The 24,814-nt window shown below is 52.8% G+C and overlaps 1 protein-coding gene and 1 pseudogene across 1 annotated transcript; both read right to left on the bottom strand.

The window, feature by feature from the left end:
* Positions 1-987: 987 nt before the first annotated feature.
* On the bottom strand, positions 988-17,132 carry LOC148596149 (uncharacterized; annotated as a pseudogene).
* A 1,999-nt stretch (positions 17,133-19,131) lies between these two features.
* On the bottom strand, positions 19,132-23,553 carry LOC148596148 (SUN domain-containing protein 3-like). The gene is made up of 9 exons (XM_088529856.1): positions 23,452-23,553; positions 22,300-22,326; positions 21,785-21,825; positions 21,408-21,567; positions 20,938-21,022; positions 20,667-20,782; positions 19,851-20,018; positions 19,469-19,558; positions 19,132-19,284 (listed from the first exon to the last, which is right to left on the bottom strand). The coding sequence occupies exons 1-9, from the start codon at positions 23,551-23,553 to the stop codon at positions 19,132-19,134; spliced, it is 942 nt and encodes a 313-aa protein (XP_088385982.1).
* Positions 23,554-24,814: the final 1,261 nt, after the last annotated feature.

Here is a 24,814-nt window from a genome sequence, read left to right as displayed (position 1 = left end):
TGGGAGTCATTGAAAGGAGCTGGGGCTTAAGGTTTAGGACCAGAAGCCATTTTTTTTGAGCATCAGAGCAAACTTGGAAGCTCCGGTATTCGGGAATTGTGGGCCTTGGAAGCTCTGACGTGGGGAAGTGCAAGCCTCAGAAGCTCCAACACTTGGGAGTGCGAGCCTCGGAAGCTCCAGCACTGGGAATAGCGGGCCTTGGAATATCTAGAGCAGGGGTAGTGTCAGCCTCAGAAGCTCCGGCACTCAGGGGTGAGAGCCTTGGAAGCTCCAGCACTGGGAACTGCGGGCCTTGGAAGGTCTGGTACGGTGAGAGTGTGAGCCTCGGAAGCTCTGGCATGGGACATGGGAGCCAAGCTGTCGAGGACGATGCGGGGATCCATGACAAAGGAGCAGGAAAAGTTGCTGCAGACTATGCAGCATGTTTTAGATATTCCGGGAGAGGTCAGGATATCCAAACTGGGGATTTGATTTGTCTTTTAAAATGGGGATTAGGCAATTGCAATGGGGATTAGGAATATGCAGTTACATCAGAAACAGGGATAGACACGAGCGCGGCCCCCACCTCCCCCACCCCCTCCACGCGATTCAAGACCTCCACTTTTGCCATCTTTGTTATCTTTGCTATCTTTGCCACCTTTGCGGAGGACCGCTATCCACCAAGGTATACTTATCCAGCCGCGCCAGCCTCGGGTCTTCACACACAGCCTCCCGTACCCCCAGACCGGGGATTGCAGGAGGTTGTGGTGCCACCACCCATGGAACCAGGTGGGGATCGTAAAAGGGAAAGAATTGAGAATCCGTGGGCAATGGTTACGCGTGAGGCGTTGCAGGAGGGTGATTTCAATATAGGAGAGGCAGCAGGGCAGGAAATGGAATACAACTCAGGCGATCCATTGCAGATGCTTGCCGGTGTTTATGCGTCTCTTGCTGCGACTCGGCTGGCGGGTTCCGGGGCTTGCTATGCGTGCGGGCAGATGGGTCACTTTAAGTGAGACTGTCCGCGGCAACGTAAACCGCCTGCGGCACCGGGACCCTGCCCCCGCTGTGAAAAGGGAAGGCATTATGCATATCAATGCCGTTCTTTAACTCATCGAGATGGGCGAATTTTGCCTAAGGGGGGAAACGGAAGCGCAGCATGGGGGGGTGCTTGCGTGAGGACACTGCATTTTACCCAGGAGCCACTGATGCGCAGCTAACTCCCGCCCTCACGTGGCTCAGGGACAAGCCAACGTGGGTGGATGAGTGGCCCCTCCCTGCGGAGAAGCTGCACCACCTTCGCGAGCTTGTCCCAGACCAACTACATCAAGGCCGCCTTCGGCCATCCACCAGCCCGTGGGACACGCCTGTGTTTGTCATTAGAAAGAAAAGCGGTAAATGGCAATTACTACAAGATGTACGTAAAATTAATGAAGACCTCTAATAAGCTGGGGGCGAGGGTATGCTTCTATTCATGTTGCAGGACAAAACCGTTGGGTACCAGCGCGTTAGATAAAGCCGGCATTATCAACACCGATGGCTGTGGAGAGAGGAGAAGATCCCAAGGAAGAGTTCCAACAATCATCGGAGGACTAGTCCTCTATGGACTTGCTGCAAGCAAAGCGATCACTGCAATGCCAGCACCACCACTTCAACCTCGAGAGAATGTGTGGGTAACCTTGGTGCACCTGGGGAACCGGACTCAAACGAATAGTTGTAATGGGATGTATAGTGCTAACTGTAATCATAATCCCTTGTATGTTTTTGCCATGTCTCATAAAATTGATACGTGCCTTAGTGGAAAGAATAACTGTTATAAAGAAGAATGCGAATTTAGTCAACACCGTTGAAGAAAAGGAGAAGAACTTGCTGAACTGTTGGGAGGTTTTACAGCGTTGCCAAAGCCAACTCCTTGGCTACTGCACTTTGGGTCCTTAACTATGCCTGGTGCTAGAAAACAAGAAAGGGGGAGATGTGGGAAACTGAGAAACCCTGAGAAACTGTGGGAAGCTGCGGGAACGGTGAAAGTTAGGAGTGAGAAACTGTGAAAGTTAGGAATACCAGATTAGCAGATAGAGAAACCTGAAACACAGGCTGGACGCACCAATCTCTGGTTAGTTAGCTATTGTCCGTTAGCAGGATTGGACCCAGATAGCAACAGAGTCAAGGAATTGGCTAGAGGCAGGGGGAGGGAGCGCGTGGACAGTGCGTGGACAGTGTATGCTCACATACTTGGAGAATATGTAAGTTTGGTCTGATGCCCAAAAAAATGGCTTCTGGTCCTAAACCTTAAGCCCCTGCTGCTTTCAATGACTCCCACAGGGACCAACCTTCTAGAGAGCAGCTCTGCAGAGAAAGACCTGGGTGTTGTGGTGCATGACAAGTTGACCATGAGGCAGCAGTGTGCCCTCGTGGCCAAGAAGGCCAGTGGGATCCTGGGGTGCGTTAAGAAGAGCGTCTCCAGCAGGTCGAGGGAGGTGATCCTGCCCCTCTACTCAGCCCTGGTGAGGCCGCATCTGGAGTATTGTGTCCAGTTCTGGGCCCCACAGTACAAGAGGGATGTGGAGCTGCTGGAGAGAGTCCAGCGCAGGGCCACAAGGATGATCAGGGGCCTGGAACATCTGCCCTATGAGGAAAGACTGAGAGAGGTGGGCCTGTTCAGCCTGGAGAAGAGAAGGCTGAGAGGGGATCTAATCAGTGTCTATAAGTACCTCCAGGGAGGCAGTGAAGAGGTTGGTGCGGGCCTCTTTTCAGTGGTGGCCACCGACAGAACTAGAGGAACCGGTCGGAATCTGAAGCATCAAAAGTGCCACAGGAACTTAAGGAAAAATATCTTAACAGTGAGGGTGACAGAGCACTGCAACAGGTTGCCAAGAGAGGTTGTGGAGACTCCTTCTCTGGACATCTTCAAAACCCGCTTGGATGCAGTCCTGTGCCACGTGCTCTAGGTGACACTGCGTGTGCAGGGGCGTTGGACTAGATGACCTCTAAAGGTCCCTTCCAACCTTAAGCATTCTATGATTCTATGGTCTGTTTGGGTCCTTCGCTACTAGAGATTGACCTCTACAGATGAAAGGCTGGCAAATATTGGAGGTGGAAATTTGTATGATCTGTAGAGTCATAAAACTATTGTGCAAAATAGAATCCAGATTTTGAGAAAGACGATGTTTGCCCCCCTGGGCTGAGCGATAAGGAGCACGGGGGCGACTGCTCAACCAGGTTCACAGCCGACCTCTCCAAAAGCAGTTGAAGGCAGCTGCTCGACTGGGCTTATAGCCAACTTAACTGCAAAAATCCTCCCAACTAGTTTGAAGGTCAAACACCCGCGAGGGATGAAGATGAGAAAGGCAGGACCCTCAGACTGACGGCTAGGACCCCTTACTGGTATGTGCACCTGTGCATCCAGGAGGGAAGGTTATGTGACTGAAGGTGGAGTTTGTCCGCCCCCTCGTCTGCCTGCTGGCACATACTGGCCCTACGTGGCAGGATGCACTGGGCATAAAAAGACAGGGTGGAGAGAGGGGGGGCGAGGATCCTAACACCGAGGTCTACGTTGTCTCCGCAGGGACACCCACTGAGTTAGGAGCCCGTCAGCAACCTTCTAAGCCGCCAACTCGAGAGAATGTTCAGTCTCAGGATCCTGCAGGCAAGTATTACCTCAAGAGTAACTACTCATACTTTGCTTCTTTAATGTGGTTTCACCTGAAAAAAGGCTCGCCGTAGCCACCTTGTTTTTTGTGAGTATTGCCGAAACCCAAGCCCATTCACAACCTAATTGGTGACGAGGATGGCATTCGGCAATTGAAACAGTGGAACTCACTAGTGGAGTGCACAGCTATGTGAGGCTGCGCCACTGGATAGAAAGTGTGATAGTGCTGTTTGTGTCTGTGGTCTTCAGGTCTTTATTGTGTAATATATATCAGCAGAGAGGGTTGAATAAGCACAACAAGAAAGTGCCTCCTGTTGGTAGGAGGCTGCTGCTTTGCAGGGCCGCAGGACCCCTTTGGTGCTCCTTCTCCCATTCTTTGAGAGCACCAAGCTGTGGTGCATCTGCTCAGGATGAGGAGGTAGTTCAGGGTGTGTTGCGGGCGCTGAGAGCGCCCGTGATAGGGTTGCTGTCCTCAGAGCACACCAAGAGGACCTGGATCTTTCAATTCTGTGAGGGAACTGCCTGCCACCCTGTTAGAGGTGGCGACTGGTCCATCTCTCTTGATGGAAACACAGGGAGTGCGGTCCTGCTTGTCCTGCAGAGCTGTCTGCTGCTGCAGAAGGATGCAAACAGCCGCTGAGCCCAACATGCATGGAGTGCAGAGCACTCTGCTCCTGCTGAGCCCCTGGCGCCTGCTCTTGCACTGCTCTTGCACCAGGGGAGCAATGCAAGAGCCCGCCAAGTCCTCCAGCAAATGCCACGCAAAGCCCTGCCCCTGTGACCGTCCCAGGAAGGCAAGATGGCTGCAGCTTCCCAAAGGCTTTGGTATTCAGGGAGGAAGAAAGCGGGCAGAACCCTGTGGAGAGATCTGCTTTCAGCCCCTCTCCTGGCACAACCAGAAGGCTTTCTCTGCCTTGGCATGCTCTTGTGCCATGGAATTGGGAACTTTGAGGCAGTGCCCTGTGCTGTGAAAGCTGCAGCTGCAGCACCTGGGTCTGTCCTTGGAGCCCAAGGGCCCTGCCCTGTTGCCTGCACCAAAGACAAGAGCTGTCCTTCCCCTCCAGCAGACAGCTCCTTTGATCAGGAGTGATACAAGAGCAACTGGCTCTTAGCGGTGCTGAGGCGGGAGTGCAGCCTGACTCAGGAATCAAACTCCAGGAGCCACGCATAACACTAACGTGAACTGACACACAAACGAATCTTTTATTTTGGTTCACAGGACCTCTCTGCTCTCCTGGAACCTCTGAGCTGCCATTATCCCATGAACCTGCACTCGGTAAAGGCAGGTATACTCACGCTTCCCCCAGTTGCTCTTCACCTTGAATTTGGTGAACTGGAAGGCTCTGGGAGGCTGCTTCTGTAAAGGAAACGTGGGGAGACATCATTACTCAGGTGTAAAGAAAAAGAGCGCAGCATCGTGCTGTGCTTTGCCAGTGTTAGCCCTGCTGGGAAGCAAAAAGTATCCCCGAGCAAGGAGGCAGCCACGGTTCCCAAGGCAGAGCCACAAGGCACAGGACTCTTTGGGTCACCCTCTGTTGCCCAAGCCCTTGCAGGCAAACTCAGCTCCCTCCTTGCGTTGTGCCCGCACGTACTCACAGTACTTTGAGGTGGAAGGTCTGAACCGCCTCTTGCTCCACATCATATGCAAAAAGCCCCAGGAACTCTTCTCCTGGGCCTTCCTCATCCATACCCTTAAAAGCAACCGACAAGGGCAGCAGGTCATGCTCAGGCAGAGCCAATGGAGAAGAGCCCGCTCAGTCACCATTGGGAAGCCTGCATTATATCCCACTGCTCTAGCAACAGGTGGGAATTGTGGCTGTGCGTCAGGCTCTTTTTTAGACCTCACTCTTTTTTAGCCAGGGCTCCAAGACCCCATCACCCAGAAAGCACAACGCTGGAGAGGCCAAAGCGCTCCAGAGCTCCCCACAGGCCCATGCAGGACATGCTGCTCTGCAGCAACAAGGCCGCCCTTCTCGGAGAGGAGGCACCAAGACAATGAGGCCTCCCTTGGCCCTTCCCTCCCAGCAGGTGCAAAGCAGAGACTTACAAAGATGGCAAAATCTTCGGGGGCGCTGCTGATTTCCCTGGATGGAGACACTGCCTTTGAGATGTGCTCCACGGTGACAGCCACTGGCCAGATGTGCTGCGGCAACCGTATGACCACTTGGCCCTCGGCTCCTTGGAAAGCCCAGCACTGACCAGGGGAGGTCTTTGGCTGCAAGCAGAAAGCAGCCCCCTTCAGCGGCAAGGCACTCCAGGACCCCACACTGGCACACTGGGGGCTTTGCAAGAAACGTGCACCTGGGGCTGGCGTTATGCATGGAGAGGCACACAAGGGACGCAAAGGGGCAGGAGGGCACTGGGCACCTGTGCTCAGCAGACCAAAACCCTCAGTAGGAAACATCTTAGAGTGAGTGCTTTCCCAAAAGCCGCTCTCATCTTGCACGCTGTTGCAGCTTGGAGCGGGTCAGGAATGCCAGACAGCAACTTCATAGAAACTGGAACTGACTTCGTTTATTTCGCGTTGCATATCACAATATATAGCAATTCGCATAGCAACATCTCAGTAGAGCATCAGTAATTGGTTACAAGCATTAACCTGCTTACATATCACAGGGTGCTAAGCCATATCCAAGTGCCTAACCGCAATGGCCACACTGACATCTCAAGGCAGCTGTACTTCCTCAAAGTTGTCTTTCACAACGAGTAACTTCCTAATTTCCCACCAACTTAGCCCAGTCAAGGACTGGTCAAGGACACCCCCATGTCCCTGTCCTCCACATTTCCCACTTTTTGTTTAGATTAAATGTCTCCGAGAAGCAAGCCAACCTTGAGGTGTCAGATTTAGATTACGTGAAAAGGCAGTTAACAAACGTGATATTAAAGCGCGCAAACAGTTCCAAGCGATCATTAAACCAACTACAAGCAACAGTCCCCATAGTAACAACATTAATAGTGATTTCACCAGCGATTTTATCCATCCCCCGATTCCAAACAAGTCAGTTAACCCATCAAGTCCAAAAAACCCAACATCTTTTGTTACTTTCTCCGTATGTTTGATCAAGTTGTGGAGTTGTTGATGTATAGCTGCCGAGTGATCTTGCAAGTCCATGCAGCATATTCCGTCGAAGTCCTGACACCCATGTCCGTGAGCAAGAAGCAGGAAATCAACAGCGGCACGGTTTTGCAGTACAGCGTGTTGTACCTGGGTTAAATCATCTGACAACTCACTAAGCACAACACTGGTTGCATTTGCCTGCTTGACTCCCCAGCATGCAAGACGTTCAATATTCCTATGAGCTCGGGCGGCTGACACCCCAGGACCGAAGAACGACACCACTATCACTTCCCAATCACTCCATAAATCAACATCATCAATGCAATCACTACTTACAGTAATCTTTGTAACATATCCATCAGTGTTAAAAGTAGCATCAGCTTCTGTAACAGCATTAAAAGCAACATTACCTCCTAAAAGCCAAAATATACAGCTAATAATAACAGTAACACTTCTTCCTCCCATGTTGTTGTTCTGCAGGCTCGCACTTCCCACAGCTAGGGTACCGGCTGCTTGCCTGCTACATCTGATGTATGCAAGTTTGCTTCCAGTCAAGGTCTCACCCGTTTTTTCTGGCACCCATCTGATTCCAGTGTCTGTAACGACACAAGCATACCCTTTTCCCCAGGTTGTCAAGTCCAAAGGTCCTGTCCATTTTCCCGTGTTCCAGTCTCTCAGCATCACCTTACACGGACATGACTTTACTTCTGTCAGGGCTCCCTGTAGCCCAGCCCTGTGTTTGACCATCAGAGGGACTAGGCTGTCCTGGGGTAATCTCAAAAAATTTAAAAGCACATTAAAGAAGCAAAGTTTGAATAATTACTCTTGAGGTAATACTCGTCGGCAGGATCCTGAGGCTGAACATTCTCTCCAGTTGGCAGATTAGAGGGTTGCTGACAGGCTCCTAACTTGGCGGGCGTCCCCACTGAGACAACGTGGGCGTCAGTGTTAGGAGGTTCTCTCCCCCGCCCCTTTCTCTCTGCATTGTCTGTTTATGCCCGGTGCATCCTGCCACGTAGGGCCGGTACGTGCCAGCAGGCAGACCATGGGGTGGACAAACTCCACCTTCAGTCACATCACCTTCCCTCCTGGTCACGCAGGCTGCCATGGCTCCGACGGCCACTTTGCTTTTGGCTTTCACATCAGATTCGAATACTAGGTGGGGCTCGGCTTTGAACCCATTCTCTCTGCACCAGATCGAAAGCTTGCAGAGGGTCATCAATGGCCGTTCTCCGGTCTCCCACACAGAGAGTGACGGAGCTGTGGGCGGCACTGGTGGCTCAGGTGCTGAAGCTGATTCAGAAGGATTCGCCTCCGATTGGGGTTCTATGGGCGGTGGCGACGGTGGGTCCGCAGGCCGACCGGGTGACTGCTGGCGGTCCTTCTCCACGCTTTCCACCAGTTCACGAGGAGACTTGCACGGGGAACCCACCGCTCCCCGCCCGGGAGCACCTCGTGGCGCAGGATTACGGGTAGCTGCTGGATTTTCCCCTTGCAGCATCTGCGTAACTGCGGCTACCATTTTCTTTTCAGCTTGCATGGCCTTTAGTTGATTCGTCACTTCACGCCAGGTATGACCCAACTCTTTGGCAGTTTTGCTGCCCTCCTGAGTGGCTTCCCATAGTGAGATTGCTCACCAGCAAACACTGCACTGCTCACCAGCAAACACTGGGGCCAGCAGGAAAAGGATCTGGATGAACCTTCTGCCACCCCGTGCTGAGGAGACGCATGGCCTGCAGGAGAAGGAATGCAGATGTTTTCCCAGCCTAGAGCTGAGCTTTAGTGTCCCGCTCCTGTGCCTGGGGGCTTCACTTCCGCCAGGTTTCCCAGTGCGGCAGGACGGAGAAGCCCTGCGGCCTTTAGGAAGCTCTGCGGTGGAGCAGCCCTCCCTGTGCGCGCTGAGGCCCGTGAAGACCTCTGGCTTGCACACACACAGTCCCTGCCCGCTGTCGTGTTCTGACCTGACACGGTGTGGTGTCCCTGGGCTCTCCCGAGGAGAATGGGCTGTGCCTTGCGCCCCAAAAGGCTCTACAGGGCTGCCTGGCTCCCCAGTCTGGAGGGCAGTGCTGCCCACAGCCCAGTGCTCAGGAGTGCTCTGGCCCCACCAAGGAAGCTGCCAGGATGCGCACAGGGCTTCTGCTCTTCTCCCTCCCTGCTCTTTGGGCCCCATTGCACCCACCGAACCAGACCGGCTGGCATCTCTGCTCTGCTCCAGGTAAGACTCCAGCAAAACAGAAAAGGTCGCTGATCTGCAAAGACACCAATGCCTCTTCCCAAGCACTTGCTGGCCTCTCCAAACGTGTTCACTCGCAGAGCTACAGCCCTCTGCACGCTGGCCTTTTATGTAGGGCAGCTGAGGGTGAGGTCACAAGAGCCGAGTGCTGTGAGGGCAGGGGCCGCCTGTGATGACCTGCGCAGAGGGGTCTTAGCACGGAGTGAGGCCGCAGTCTGTGGCCTCTGCTGCGGCCTCTGCAGTCTTTCATTGCCACCCTTGCACTGGTAGGATCCAGCGTGGACACAGGCGAGTTGACGGGGTGCTGAGTGTCTTCCTTGCACTCTGCCATCCACTCGCGCTGGAAGAGCTGATGCATCCCCATGCAGGTTTGGCCTTTACTGACGCTGGAGCGTATTCCCAGCTCCTGTTTCGCTTGCTCTGTGCCAGGGCACCCAGGGCCCTTTGCCCTGGCCCATGATACCGCAGCCTGTTCTGCTTTTTCTGCTTGCGCTCAGCCAGTGCCAGGGCAGCTCAGCAGGACAGCCCTTTCCTTTGACCATTGCTAAGGCTCAAGGAGGTCTAGGTTCTTGGCACTCATGCTGGGGCTGCTGTCAATGCCCACACCCTTCTGGTGTAGAGAGCTCCTGAGTAGGATGAGAGTGAGGGGAGCTCCAGAGCAGCTCTACTTGGGTGCAGCTGCCCTTTGCACTTGGAGGAATTAAGCAGCAACCTTGGTGCTCAGTGCTTGATGTAGTCTCTAGGCATGGAGGCTTGTGTCACGTCTGCCCACTTCTGCTCTTGCCATGTCGTGAGCACTTTGCTTCTAGGCTGTCAGGTGCTCACGCCTCCTTGTCTAGCTGTTCCTTTTGCTCCTCAGTGTCGCTGCTTTTCGCTCCGAGCAGCAGGCTCTCTAGGCAGAGCAGGGCTCCCATGGCTCTAGCGCTTCTCAGGCTATCTTCGCTCTGCCCCGCAGCACCACCCTCCAGAATGCCTGAGGTGGGAAGGGACCTCTGGCAATGCTGCCCAAGCCCCTCTGCTCCCGGAGGGGCACCTAGAACATATTGGCCAGGACCGTCTCCTGGGGACTTTGGACTCTCTCGAAGGATGGAGAGGCCACAAGCTCTCTGTGCCATCTGTTGCGCGGCACAGTCACCCTCCTAGGAAATAAATGATTGCTCATGAGGAGATGGTGGTCCAGTGCGTGCCCACTGCCTGGCGTCGTGTTGCTGGGCACCACTGAAAAGAGGCTGGCCTCATCCTCCTGAGACACGTTAATAGCATCTAAAATCTTCTCCAGGCCTAAGAAGAGCACCTCTGTCAGACTTTCCTCATAGACGAGGTGTTTCTGTGCCTGCCTTATCCTGCCTCCTAAAAAGCAGCATATTACAAAGTTATGTTACATCTTAAATTTCCATTCTTTGGCCTCTTCTCTTGATCTTGCAGAGTGTATAGCGGCCACCAGTAATTAGAATACTGCACAAGTTACTTACACTAACTGTCATTCGTGTCAACAGCAGGCCTATTGGCCTACACTTGCCTCCTAGATGGCCCTTGTCAGGGATTGCAGCTGGTCAGTGGAATCCATGGCTCCCATAGCAAAGAATGTTAGCCTTGAAAAGATTAGCGTGAATCTATGAGGCGGAGTTCACACGGAGACAGCAGAAAATTCTGATCAATTTAAGGAGGTTATGGCCACGGAGCAGAAGCTGGCCAAGCTAAGAATCGTCCAGTCATAACTCTGTTACTAGCTACTGTCATTTGTAGTCCTCACCAATAAGTAGCAGCCACGACGAGAAAATCTCAGTATAAATAATGTACTTAGAGAACAATAAAGCATAGTTTGCATTGCATCTACTGCGGTTCTTTGTGGTTTTGGCCGCCACTGGATAGAAATTGTGTTAGTGCTGTTTGTGTCTGTGGTCTTTAGATCTGTATTGTGTAATATATATCAGCAGAGAGGGCTGAATAAGCACAACAAGAAAGTGCAGAGTTTGAAAGCAGGAAAGCCAGGAATAACTGAGACTGCGGCGCCCACCCGCCCCACCAGTGGAGGACTGGGAGCCGTACTCTGACTTGTATCCTTGGAAGGAGACTAGGGAAATACTTTGGCATAGGAAACAAGAATGAAGCGATGGCCAAGCTCCAGTGCGACTGGCATGGAAGGAGCAGCAACGGTCCTTACAAATTGTAAAAGCCTCTGTTGTTCCTGGAGCGAAGGCCTCCTTAATATATGGAAATCCCAAGCAATTTTTGGGGAGGAAACCAAATTGAAGTTGTACAAGCATAAATAGAAATGAAAATAGAGAATCTCCCAAAATGATTGTATTCAGTTATCATAATTCCTGTTGCTGAATATGTAATTGGAATTGATATTTTAAAGGGACTGACTTTTAAATTTTCTGACGCCTTGTAGCAATTTGGAACAAAGAACTACATTAGTACCCAGACAATTTTAGTCAGAAAAGTAAAAATGCCCTCTGTGCAGATTCATGCCGCAACTAAATCAATAGCCACGACACAGTACAAGATTCTGGGGGCATGAAGACATTTCGCAGACAATTAAAGACCTAGTGGATGCAGCAGTTATAAACCCACTACCACAGCTTGGAATAACCCTGTCTGGCCCGTCAAAAAGAGTGACGAGTTGTGGAGAACGACTGTCGCCACGACTGCTACAGGCCCTCAGAGAGAGAGGTGACCATCACTTACATCAAGGTCTGCTATGGCATATGTCCCCACCGCTCAACGCCTAATGGGTGGCAGCCAACAGCAGAGCTCAAGTTTCTTCTTGGTGGCGAACACAGAGGCCAACCCAGTCTCGCCCTTGACTATGGTTCACCAGGACTCCAGGTAGCAGGCCCATAATGCTTGATTATTCTTTCAGGAGGCTACTCAGTCTTCCCCCACTTTTGTTTTCCACCTATATTAACCTCGACCGATCGCTTGTCGCAGGCAACCTCTCTCTCTCCCAGATTACCATACTCCGATTAAAAGCTTGGCTTACAGGTCTTGCTAACGAAACAAATTCGTTATCCTTAAATGGATCATATAGATTGGTGGAATTTGGGGGAATTGGCTTCTCCTTACTCTTAGAGATAACCCTCCAGAACAATATAATTAAAAATGACATAGACATTTTAACCAAATTATATTACAATCAGCATCTGGTTCACATCTTCTGTGGGCGAATCTGGGTCACTTGCTTCTTCTTGAAATGAAACAAAAGACTTCTCGAGTTAGAAAGAGGGAACAATCCAACAATCTTATGGATTTTCCCATGGGTGTTTTTTGCCTTCCAGGTGTATTTGTTTATTGGAGTGTCCAATACCAGTGGTACCGCCCTCACGGTGGGGATTTCAACCAAGACAGGCTGTCCTGGGGAATAAGATGGATCTCTAGGGTGATCAGGATCATGTGGGGTTGGTATGATCTTTGGAGCGTTTGGGTAAAATGTTGTGATCTTTGGACATCCATTTATTCCCCAGTGACTGTTAACACTGATCACCACATCCCACACCTGCTCAGCCCATCCTGGCTCATGTGGTTTGAGGAATTGTTTTCATAAGACCGTTCTTTCCACGATTCCATTCGCTTGAGGGTAATATGGAGTATGAAACACCCACGAAATTTCCTCCTGGGCTGCCCACTCCTGGGCCACTTTAGCTGTATAATGTGAGCCGTTATCTGATTGAATGGACTGCGGTTTGGGGAAGATTCCAAACCATTCTTTCAGAGCCTTTATGGTGTTTTCTCCTATTGCCTTAGCACATGCTTTAGCTTGCACTAATCCAGATTCTCTTGTCTGCGCCTGCCAGTACATAGTGCTTTCCCTCTGACCTTCGAAAGGGGCCGATGTAATCAATGTGCCAGGCCTCCCACAGGCCTTTTCCCTCTCTCAAGTGCAGAGGGGCAGCTCCCAGAGGGTGTCTGTCCAGATGGACTCAGCATTATTTGCAAGAAGATACACAGGTTTTACACTCCTCCCTTGTAACCGGCCACCCTCGGGCTTGTGCCTCACAAAACAGCTCCTTCGCTCCTGAAGGTTTCCGTTTTACATGTAGCCATTCCAAGAGATGTTCCCAATTCTCCGCTATCTGGGTGTTTTGTAGGGGAGCCAGCCCGTGCTAGTTCATCCACTTTGGCATTCCATCGGTTCACCGCGGTGTCATCTCGTTGATGAGATGCTATCCAAGCTACTGCAAATGCCCCTTGTTTGGCAATGGTAAGAATATCCTGCCATTTTTCCTTTTGCCATAGAGATATTGTATTGACCTCCCATCAGTTTTATTCCCAGAATGGAAGCCACTCAGTGCAGCCTTTAAACACGGCATAAGACTCAGTACAGATATAGACAGGAGAAGCAGCTTGAGCCTCATGTGGGAAAACGCTCCACACAGCGGTTAGTTCTCCTACTTGTACACTACCTTCTCCTTCAGTAATGATCTGTTCCTCAGTACCTATCCAAAGTGCCACTGCTGGATATTTCCAAGTTTTTCCCTCTCGCTTTGACGAGGCATCCGTAAACCAGACATTCTGCAATTGTTCAGAAAACAGAAGAGCTACCTGTATTACAGATCATAACCCGGGTGTTTCTCTATCCAAGTCCACCTCATCTTGTATATTGAACGCCTTTGTGGTTCCTTCAGATACAGAAAAAAAATCACGATAGTGTTCTATTTGTGCGTACCATTTTCGCACAGAGTCTCTCAGAGCCACCCCATCAGGGGGTGGGGTTCCTGCCAATACTGCTTTAATCACTTTAAATGGGCCTCTGAGCACTATAGGTTGTTGCCAGATAGTCCGTTCAGCTTCCCTTAGAGCCTAACTAACTACAAATGAACCTTTCTCCCAAGCTGTATATCCTTTTTCAGCGTCTTTAAAGCTGTGAGAATAAAAACCAATGGGCCCACTAGGTCCCTCTGGACCCTTTTGCCGCAAACGGATTCACAGTCCAGTCTTGGCAAATCCCCATTCAGTTTGAACTGGATCAGATGGGTGAGTGGGACCAAGGGCCTGATAGGCAGTCGCTTCAAACACCAACAGCTGTAAAGCCTCATCATGAACCTGAGTCCATTCCCACTGAACTCTTTTTCGCAGTAAGTCGTACAGGGGTCTGGCAGTAATTGAAAAGTGAGCAATATGCTTCCTCCAGAACACAAGCAACCCTAGTGCATGCTGTAAGTCTCTCTTGGATTCTGGCATCTTGATCCGGTCAAGAGAGGAAAGGGTATCCGGTGGGATACATGTCATTCCTCCCACCCAACCCCTAAAAATGTTACCTTACTTGAAGGAGCTTGTATTTTCTCAGGTGGAATTGTCAAGCCTGTACTTTCTAAGTGGTTGATGATGTCCTTCTGGGTTTCTCTAACTTCTTCCACCTGACTCCCTCCTATCAGCACATCATCTATATATTGATAGATCTTTACTTCCGCCCTTAGGAGGATTTTTTGTAACTCTTGCGCTAGAGCATGGTGGGCCAGCGTCAAGGAGTGCTTGTATCCTCGTGGGAGTCGTGTAAAGGTGTACTGGTGTCCCTCCTAGGTGAAGGCAAAACAATCCTGGTCCTCAGGTTGTAAAGGGACCATGAAAAATATATCCTTGACATCGATCATTGCCATAACAGGATGACATTGTTCCTGAATGGTCGCTCTGAATTCAGCAATGTTAGTGGACCTGTGTTGGCATTCAGTCTCCGGTAATCTATAGTCAATCTCCATTTACCGTCTGCCTTTCTGAAAGGCCACACTGGGGAGTTAAGGGGGGAGTGAGTGGAAACTGCAACCACTTGTTTCTCTAAATCCCCCAGAACTGGTGTGATCCCCTCTGTGGCTCCTAATGGCAGTGGATAGGGTTTCAGATCTGTCAGTTTGGAAGCGGGGAGGGTAGGCGCCACTTGCAGCGGATATTCCGGTCAATTGCCTGATCTATACAGGCTGGACAACTGGGCGGTGAAAAACCTCATGCAATTCAACAAGGCCAAGTGCAAGGTCCTGCACCTGGGGAGGAATAACCCCAGACACCAATGCAGGCTGGGGACTGACCTTCTGGAGAGCAGCTCTGCGGAGAAAGACCTGGGTGTTGTGGTGCATGACAAGTTGACCATGAGGCAGCAGTGTGCCCTCGTGGCCAAGAAGGCCAATGAGATCCTGGGGTGCATTAAGAAGAGCGTCTCCAGCAGGTCGAGGGAGGTGATCCTGCCCCTCTACTCAGTCCTAGCGAGGCCTCATCTGGAGTATTGTGTCCAGTTCTGGGCCCCACAGTACAAGAGGGATGTGGAGCTGCTGGAGAGAGTCCAGCGCAGGGCCACAAGGATGATCAGGGGCCTGGAACATCTGCCCTATGAGGAGAGGCAGAGGGAGCTGGGCCTGTTCAGCCTGGAGAAGAGAAGGCTGAGAGGGGATCTGATCAGCGTATATAAATACCTCAAGGGAGGGAGCGCAGAGGACAGTGCTGGTCTCTTTTCAGTGGTGGCCACTGATAGGACTAGAGGAAATGGCCGGAAACTGAAGCACCAAAAATTCCATAGGAACTTAAGGAAAAATTTCTTAACAGTGAGGGTGACAGAGCACTGGAACAGGCTGCCCAGAGAGGTTGTGGAGTCTCCTTCTCTGGAGATCTTCAAAACCTGCTTGGATGCAGTCCTGTGCCACGTGCTCTAGGTGACCCTGCGTATGCAGGGAGGTTGGACTAGATGATCTCTAGAGGTCCCTTCCAACCCTAAGCATTCTATGATTCTATGATTCTATGATCTGGGAAATACCAAAAGACCACGAATTTCCCTGGGTATCACGCCACTGCCTACCCTTCAAAACATCTATGCCTAGAAGATTCATCTGAAAAGAGCCTACGGCCACAGTGGTCTTGACAGGCTCTTGTTCTTCTGGTAACCATAGTGTCACTGGACTCACAGGCACCGACTGTGTTTTTCCCAAGGCATTTAAAACAATTAGCTTCCTGGATGGAATCGAGATTCCACATCACTCTGCTTCAGTCCACATTAGTGCGGTAATTTGTGCTCCTGTATAAATTAAAAAGGCTACCGGTCTTCTCCTTGGTCCTACAGCAACAGTAATCAATAAATCCCCTTTCGTATTGCAGGTGACTTGTCTTGCAAACATCCATCCTCCGCCTCCCCCCTCACCCTCTGGGAGAGGAGGAATTAGTTTCCCGCCCTTGCCTTCTTCTCAGCCAGCTCCTCCTCAAGGTCTATTAAGGGCGTGGCACTGGGGGTTGATCTGAAAGAGGCCGTTTGCCCTGACCATTCCTGCACTAGTCGTTCTAATTCCTTGGTTGGGAGTCCGTCCATCGAATCCCGGGGAATACCTTTCTGAAGCCCTAGCCGCAACAGCTCGTTTCAGGTTGGAAGATTCTCTCTCCCAGAACTGTGATTTTGGATTGACCCCAAATCTCGGCCCTTCACGGGGGATGATCACCGCCCACTAACCCGTTCTGCAGCCCATATAACCCTGGTTTCACTTCTTTGGGACAATTCGGCAACAGGGCCGTATTTTCTCCCCAGATTAATCAACTCCTGGGCGATCTCTCCCCATTTCCATACTTTCCTCCCTGGCCACTGACAGTCAGGGGTCACCATCCCCTCCAGAGCGGCTTTCTCCATCACGGGTAATGGAATCCCAATGGGTTTCAGGGAGTCAGGAAGTCCTCGTATCAGGGGAGTCATTCTCTCTGGGTCCACAGGCAGCATCATTAGGGAACGCTGGTTAGGCTTCAGCTCCTGATCACACATCATCTGGAGACAGGCCGCCTTTTGCACAGTTTCCACTAACTGATCCACCGTCCCCGTTAGGGCAAGCGGATCTCCTCTTTCCAAAGGGGTCAGCCCTCCAGCCCAATACGCAGCTCTCTGAGTCAATGACCATGGGGCTCAGCGATCGCCAGCAGTCAGAAACACAACCGGACCCCGATACCCTTTTCTTTCTTTTTCTGACAACAAGATTCCATCCCCTCCTGACAAAGACACTCTCCACACATACTCTGTCTCTGATTCCTGCGCAGTTTTTGCAAAATCTTTTCTCAGCTTTGCTAATTCAGTTGCAGTGAATGGGACTTCTTTGGTGGTAACCTGAGGATGTTCATCGCCATAGTCCTCATACACATACTCTTGTTTTAATCAGTGGACACGTATGGGGTGGGCTTTTTACAGCTTCTTTGGCCTTCTGTAAATCTCCCTGGGGATAAATTTGCTGTGCCCCCTTCTCTGCACGTGTCATTTCTATTTCTGACAAAGTATCTACTTCCCTCAAAAAAGAGTTGTTTCCTCAACTCTTTCTTTAATATCATCTTTTGGTTTCTTTCCTCCTCCAACAATTGTTTGTTCTCCTTTAGCTGTTCCTGCAGAGTGTTTACTGCCCCTTGCAGGGAGTGGATCACCGTATCATCTTGACAAAACTTCTGCTTTCTCTCTTCCACCGCATCTGAATAAGCACAACAAGAAAGTGCAGAATTTGAAAGCGGGAAAGCCAGGAATAACTCAGACTGCGGCGCCCACCCGCCCCACCAGTGGAGGACTGGGAGCCCTACTCTGACTAGTACCCTTGGAAAGAGACGAGAGAAATACTTTGGCATAGGAAACAAGAATGAAGCGATGGCCAAGCTCCAGTGCGACTGGCATGGAAGGAGCAGCAACAGTCCTTACAAATTGTAAAAGCCTCAGTTGCTACTGGAGAGAAGATGGGTTGGAGAGAGCGGGGGCGAGGATCCTAACATCGAAGTCTACGTTGTCTCCGCAGGGACACCCGCTGAGTTAGGAGCCTGTCAGCAACCCTGTAAGCCGCCAACTCGAGAGAATGTTCAGTCTCAGGATCCTGCAGGCAAGTATTACCTCAAGAGTAATTATTCATACTTTGCTTCTTTAATGTGGTTTCACCTGAAAAAAGACTCGCCATAGCCACCTTTTTGTGTGTGATTATTGCCGAACCCCAAGCCCATTCGCAACCTAATTGGCGACGAGGATGGCATTCGGCAATTGAAACAGTGGAACTCACTAGGGGAGTGCACAGCTATGTGAGGTTGTGCCACTGGATAGAAACTGTGTCTGTGCTGTTTGTGTCTGTGGTCTTCAGATCGTTATTGTGTAATATATATCAGCAGAGAGGGCGGAATATGCACAAGAAGAAAGTGCCTCCTGTTGGTAGGAGGCTGCTGCTTTGCAGGACCGCAGGACCCCTTTGGTGCTCCTTCTCCCATTCTTTGAGAGCACCAAGCTGTGGTGCATCTGCTCAGGATGAGGAGGTAGTTCAGGGTGTGTTGCGGGTGCTGAGAGCGCCCGTGATAGGGTTGCTGTCCTCAGAGCACGCCAAGAGGACCTGGATCTTTCAGTTCCGTGAGGGAACTGCCTGCCACCCTGTTAGAGATGGCACCTGGTCCATCTCTCTTGATGGGAACACAGGGAGTGCAGTCCTCCTTGTTCTGCAGAGCTGTCTTCTGCTGCAGAAGGAGGCACACAGCCGCTGAGCCCAACATGGAGTGCAGAGCACTCTGCTCCTGCTGAGCCCCTGGCGCCTGCTCTTGAACTGCTCTTGCACCAGGGGAGCAATGCAAGAGCTCGCCACGTCCTCCAGTAAATGCCACGTTGCAGCTTCCCAGAGGCTTTGGTATTTAGCAGGGGAGAAAGCAGGCAGAACCTTGTGGAGTGACCTGTTTTCAGCCCCTCTCCTGGCACAGCCGGAAAGCTTTCCCTGCCTTGGCATGCTCTTGTGCCATGCAATCGGGAACTTTGAGGCAGTGCCCTGTGCTGCGAAAGCTGCAGCTGCAGCACCTGGGGCTGCCCTTGGAGCCCAGGGGCCCTGCCCTGTTGCCTGCACCAAAGACAAGAGCCGTCCTTCCCCTCCGGCAGACAGCTCCTTTGATCAGGAGTGGTGCAAGCACAACTGGCTCTTAGCGGCGCTGAGGCAGGAGGCAGGCTCGCTGCACCTGCACAGTGAAGGTGGCACATCTCTGTGCTGAGGGATCACACGAGCTGTGGGGGACACCTTTCCAAGAGGCTCTTTGCTTCCTCATGCCTCACAACTTAATCGAAACAAGTGAACAAGTGCCCTCAGACTGCCTGGAAGAGCAGAGTCCTGCTTTGCAGAGAGCCAGCTGCCCTTCTGCCTCTCTCTACATGTGCTCAGCATGCGTAGCTTGTGCAGCCTGCCTCAGGAATGGAACTTCAGGAGCCACACATAGCACCAAGGTGAACTGACACAAGACAGACTCCTTTATTGTGATTCACAGAACCTCTCTACTCTCCTGGCTCAGCTGGAACCTCTGAGCTGCCATTATGCCATGAACCTGCACTCGGTAAAGGCAGGTGTACTCGTGCTTCCCCCAGTTGCTCTTCACCTTGAATTTGATGAACTGGAAGGCTCTGGGAAGCTGCTTCTGTAAAGGAAATGCAGTGTTAGCCCTGCTGGGAAGCAAAAAGTATCCCCGAGCAAGGAGGCAGCCACGGGTCATAAGGCAGAGCCACAAGGCACAGGACTCTTTGGGTCACCCTCTGTTGCCCAAGCCCTTGCAGGCTAACCCAGCTCCTTCCTTGCATTGTGCCCATACGCACTCACAGTACCTTGAGGTGGAAGGTCTGAACCGCCTCTTGCTCCACATCATATGCAAAAAGCCCCAGGAGCTCTTCTTCGGGGCCTTCCTCATCCATACCCTTAAAAGCAACCGACAAGGATAGCAGGTAATGCTCAGGCAGAGCCAATGGAGAAGAGCCCGCTCAGTCACCATTGGGAAGCCTGCATTATGTCCCACTGCTCTAGCAACAGGTGGGTTGAATCCCAGAAAGCACAACGCTGGAGAGGCCAAAGCACTCCAGAGCTCCCCACAGGCCCATGCAGGATATGCTGCTCTGCAGCAACAAGGCCGCCCTTCTTGGAGAGGAGGCACCAAGACAGTGAGGCCTCCCCTGGCCCTTCCCTCCCAGCAGGTGCAAAGCAGAGACTTACAAAGACGGCAAAATCTTTGGGGGCACTGCTGACTTCCCCGGATGGAGACACTGCCTTTGAGATGTGCTCCACGGTGACAGCCACTGGCCAGATGTGCTGCGGCAACCGTATGACCACTTGGCCCTCGGCTCCTTGGAAAGCCCAGCACTGACCAGGGGAGGTCTTTGGCTGCAAGCAGAAAGCAGCCCCCTTCAGTGGCAAGGCACTCCAGGAGCCCACACTGGCACACTGGGGGCTTTGCAAGAAGCGCACACCTGGGGCTGGCGTTGTGCATGGAGAGGCACACAAGGGGCGCAAAGGGGCAGGAGGGCACTGGGCACCTGTGCTCAGCAGACCAAAACCCTCAGTAGGAAACATCTCAGAGCGAGTGACTTCCCAAAAGCCGCTCTCATCTTGCACGCCATCGCGAGAGAGCTCAGGGCTCCCTGGGGGAGGCCATGGCAGAGCCTTCAAAGCCTGAGGCAGTGGCAAGGCCCTTGTGAGCCCCCACACTTCTCCAAGGGGACAGACCCCAGCAGACCCTCCTCAACTGCCCTCTCTCAAAAACAGGGGCCTTCAGCGTGGAGGTGGCAAAATGCAGCTGCCAAGGACAAGGTCCCCAGAAAAATGCCACCAACCCTTGCGGGCACCTTGCTGCTGTTCTTGGCTTCAGCCCTGGTGGGAGTGCAGTGGCCAAAGGCACGCGGTGGTCAGGAAGAGGGGCAGCGCAGTAGGGCTCAGCGAGCCTGGGGCTGTGAAGGGAAGTGCTTGGCCTTGGTGCCCCCGCTAGAAACAAGGAACTGTCTCGGACGTCCTGCATGCTCTCCATGCTGTTACCTGCAAAATGGTGTCCGGAGGATAGGCCTGGGTAAAGAAGACTCGACAAAGCCAGCAAGATACAGAGTGTCGCCCACTGTAACTCTCCGATGTGCGGGCTCTGTCGATGGTGGCCCCTGAAATACACATGCAAAGCAGCTGCCTAGGACCCTCCAAGAGCTAGGAGAAGCAGTGAGCTAGCACGGATCTCTGAGGCTGCAAGCCCACCTACGCAGTCTTTTGGGGAGGACCATACAGCAGCCCAGTGCCCGCACACTTCCCAAAGGCTTACCTGTGCTTTGCAGAGCCCAGTCAGCCATCTCAACATACTTGGCCCCTATCTGCTCAAGAGCTGCCCGGGTCAACTCAAGAAGGGCCTGAGGAAAACATTGCAAAGGTGGAGATGGAAATTAACGCAGAGAATGAGAGCAGCTCCTCAATGGGCACGTCTGCATGAACACTAAGTGCGAGGCAAGGGCAGCCGCACGGTGCATCGGCCTAGGGCATCTCCCGGTGGGGAATGGTACCACAGCTTTTTGGTGAGCGCTTTGTGACGAGTCAAGGGGGCACAGTGGGAGAACAGCAGTCTCCTGAGCCACAGAGTAGACCTTGCTCAGCTCCCCGCTGCCCCAAGGAGCCCTGAGAGACACCTTTGCCCCGGGCAGCAAGAGGACAGAGTCACTCTGGAAGGGCCGAGAGGAAGCAGCAGCGGGGAGCCTCCAAACGAGAGCAAGGCCTTGCATCAGATGACAGTCTCTTTACCTCTCTCTTCTCAGCGTCCATCTCCCTCTCCTCCAAGACGTCTTCCACTGAGCGCAGGATGGCCTCATGTTCGTGCCTGATCTCTTCATGCAGGCGAATCACCTGCTTTTCTAGAAGCTCCCGCTCTCTCTTTTTCTCCTTCAGCAACCCCAACGTGTTACTAAGGACAAAGGGAAAGCAGGTCTTGTGCAGCACCTGCGCAGCCCCTGCAGGCAGCTCCCCAGTGCACTCACAAGCAGCTTGCCACCTTCTTGCCCCCATCCCCTTCCCTCTCTCACATTAACAAAGGCTTCCCTTGCACTCTGAGCACAGGCGGCAGCCTGCAGCCCTGCCTATTTTTCCATTCAAGCAGGTGCGGGCCAAGGAAGCGCTCTTACCTGAGAGCTGAGAGCTCAGCTTCAGGCACGCTGGCCTTATCCTGCAACACAAAGAGCCTCCGTGAGAGCAAGTCCCACGAGCAGCATGGGCACTTCCCACAGGATTCTTCCCTAGGAGGCAGAGTGCCTGCTGCTTTCAAGCACTTGGAGCAAGGCAGAGGAACGAGGCCTCTCAGCAGCCGGTGTCTTGGGGCAGCCCATTTCCTCTTGGAGCACTTGCAGGCTCCAGGAGCTAAAGCAAGAGCAAAGGCACCTCCTGCCCAATGTCTCTCGTCTGCTGCCTATAAAGCCACAGAGCTGACTCCAGTGGGGAGATCTTGGCCTCAGAGCTCATTCAGCAGCTATGCAGACACAAGGACAAGCACAAGCATCGACACAAGTCCCTCTCCCGCCCTGATCTCTGTGAGGACTAGCCCTCCAAAGCTGCACCACATTCTGAACTTTTGTAGGGGAAGCAGGAGCTCTGCTCTACGGCCTTCACAACGCTTTTCATTCCCATAACAAGAGGCACGTACCTGCAGCGCTTCCTCTTCACACTTGGTCTTGGGGAGGAGCAAGACCCAGCAGTAAACGCCAACTGCAAGTCACAACATCAAGAGCTTCTGAAGCAGGGAGGCACTTCTAGCCATAACGCTCCTAAGCACTCCATTCTTTCACACTGCCTGAACCCATGGAAGGTAGGAGGCAGGCTGTGCTCCACCTAAGTGACCCGCCCTGGCATTCCCAGCTTCCTATCTTGGAGATCTCGGGATCTGCCGCCTCTCCCTCCCCCTCAAAGCTGCCCTCCAGCATGCCTGGGCAGCCCCACCAGATGGTTGGTCAGCACTGCTCACCAGCAAACACTGGGGCCAGCAAGAAAAGGATCTGGATGAGCCTTCTGCCACCCCGTGCTGAGGAGACGCATGGCCTGCAGGAGAAGGAATGCAGGTGTTTTCCCAGCCTAGAGCTGAGCTTTAGTGTCCCGCTCCTGTGCCTGGGGGCTTCACTTCCGCCAGGTTTCCCAGTGCGGCAGGACGGTGAAGACCCACGGGCTTTAGGAAGCTCTGCGGTGGAGCAGCCCTCCCTGTGCGCGCTGAGGCCCGTGAAGACCTCTGGCTTGCACACACAGTCCCTGCCCGGTATCGTGTTCTGGCCCGACACGGTGTGGTGCCCCAGGACTCTCCCGAGGAGAATGGGCTGTGCCTTGCGCCCCGAGAGGCTCTGCTGGGCTGCCTGGCTCCCCAGTCTGGAGGGCAGTGCTGCCCACAGCCCAGTGCTCAGGAGCGCTCTGGCCCCACCAAGGAAGCTGCCAGGATGCGCACAGGGCTTCTGCTCTTCTCCCTCCCTGCTCTTTGGGCCCCATTGCACCCACCGGACCAGACCGGCTGGCATCTCTGCTCTGCTCCAGGTAAGACTCCAGCAAAAGAGAAAAGGTCGCTGATCTGCAAAGACACCAACGCCTCTTCCCAAGCACTTGCTGGCCTCTGCAAACCTGTTCACTCGCAGAGCGACAGCCCTCTGCGCACTGGCCTTTTATGTAGGGCAGCTGAGGGTGAGGTCACAAGAGCCGAGTGCTGTGAGGTCAGGGGCCGCCTGTGATGACCTGCGCAGAGGGGTCTTAGCACGGAGTGAGGCCGCAGTCTGTGGCCTCTGCTGCGGCCTCTGCAGTCTGTCAATGCCGCCCTTGCACTGGCAGGATCCAGCGTGGACACAGGCGAGCCGACCGGGTGCTGAGTGTCTTCCTCGCACTCTGCCATCCACTCGCGCAGGAAGAGCTGATGCAGCCCCATGCAGGTTTGGGCTTTGCTGACGCTGGAGCATATTCCCAGCTCTTGTTTTGCTTGCTCTGTGCCAGGGCACCCAGGGCCCTTTGCCCCGGCCAATGATGCCGCAGCCTGTTCTGCTTTTCCTGCTTGCGCTCAGCCAGCGCCAGGGCAGCTCCGCAGGACAGCCCTTTCCTTTGACCATTGCTAAGGCTCAAGGAGGTCTAGGTTCTCGGCACGCTTGCTGGGGGTGCTGGCAATTCCCACACCCTTCTGGTGTAGAGAGCTCCTGAGTAGGATGAGAGTGAGGGGAGCTCCAGAGCAGCTCTACTTGGGAGCAGCTGCTCTTTGCACTTGGAGGAATTAAGCAGCAACCTTGGAGCTCAGCGCTTGATGCAGTCTCTAGGCATGGAGGCTTGTGGCACGTCTGCCCACTTCTGCTCTTGCCATGTCGTGAGCACTTTGCTTCTAGGCTGCCAGGTGCTCACGCCTCCTTGTCTAGCTCTTCCTTTTGCTCCTCAGTGTCGCTGCTTGCCGCTCCGAGCAGCAGGCTCTCCAGGCAGAGCAGGGCTCCCATGGCTCTAGCGCTTCTCAGGCTATCTTCTCTCTGCCCCGCAGCACCACCCTCCAGGATGCCTGAGGTGGGAAGGGACATCTCGCAATGCTGCCCAAGCCCCTCTGCTCCCGAAGGGTCACCTAGAGCATGTTGGCCAGGACCGTCTCCTGGGGACTTTGGACTCTCTCGAAGGATGGAGGGGCCACAAGCTCTCTGCGCCATCTGTTGCGCGGCACAGTCACCCTCCTAGGAAATAAATGATTGCTCATGAGGAGATGGTGGTCCAGTGCGTGCCCACTGCCTGGCGTCGTGTTGCTGGGCACCACTGAAAAGAGGCTGGCCTCATCCTCCTGAGACACGTTAATAGCATCTAAAATCTTCTCCAGGCCTAAGAAGAGCACCTCTGTCAGACTTTCCTCATAGACGAGGTGTTTCTGTGCCTGCCTTATCCTGCCTCCTAAAAAGCAGCATATTACAAAGTTATGTTACATCTTAAATTTCCATTCTTTGGCCTCTTCTCTTGATCTTGCAGAGTGTATAGCGGCCACCAGTAATTAGAATACTGCACAAGTTACTTACACTAACTGTCATTCGTGTCAACAGCAGGCCTATTGGCCTACACTTGCCTCCTAGATGGCCCTTGTCAGGGATTGCAGCTGGTCAGTGGAATCCATGGCTCCCATAGCAAAGAATGTTAGCCTTGAAAAGATTAGCGTGAATCTATGAGGCGGA

This window comes from Tinamus guttatus, unplaced genomic scaffold (assembly GCF_059628265.1).
Source record: "Tinamus guttatus ecotype Peru unplaced genomic scaffold, ASM5962826v1 Tinamus_guttatus_pri_ptg000029l, whole genome shotgun sequence".
NCBI classification, from domain to species: domain Eukaryota; kingdom Metazoa; phylum Chordata; class Aves; order Tinamiformes; family Tinamidae; genus Tinamus; species Tinamus guttatus.
The sequence above is the reverse complement of the archived record's forward strand: the minus strand, read 5'-3'. Positions and strand labels throughout refer to the sequence as shown.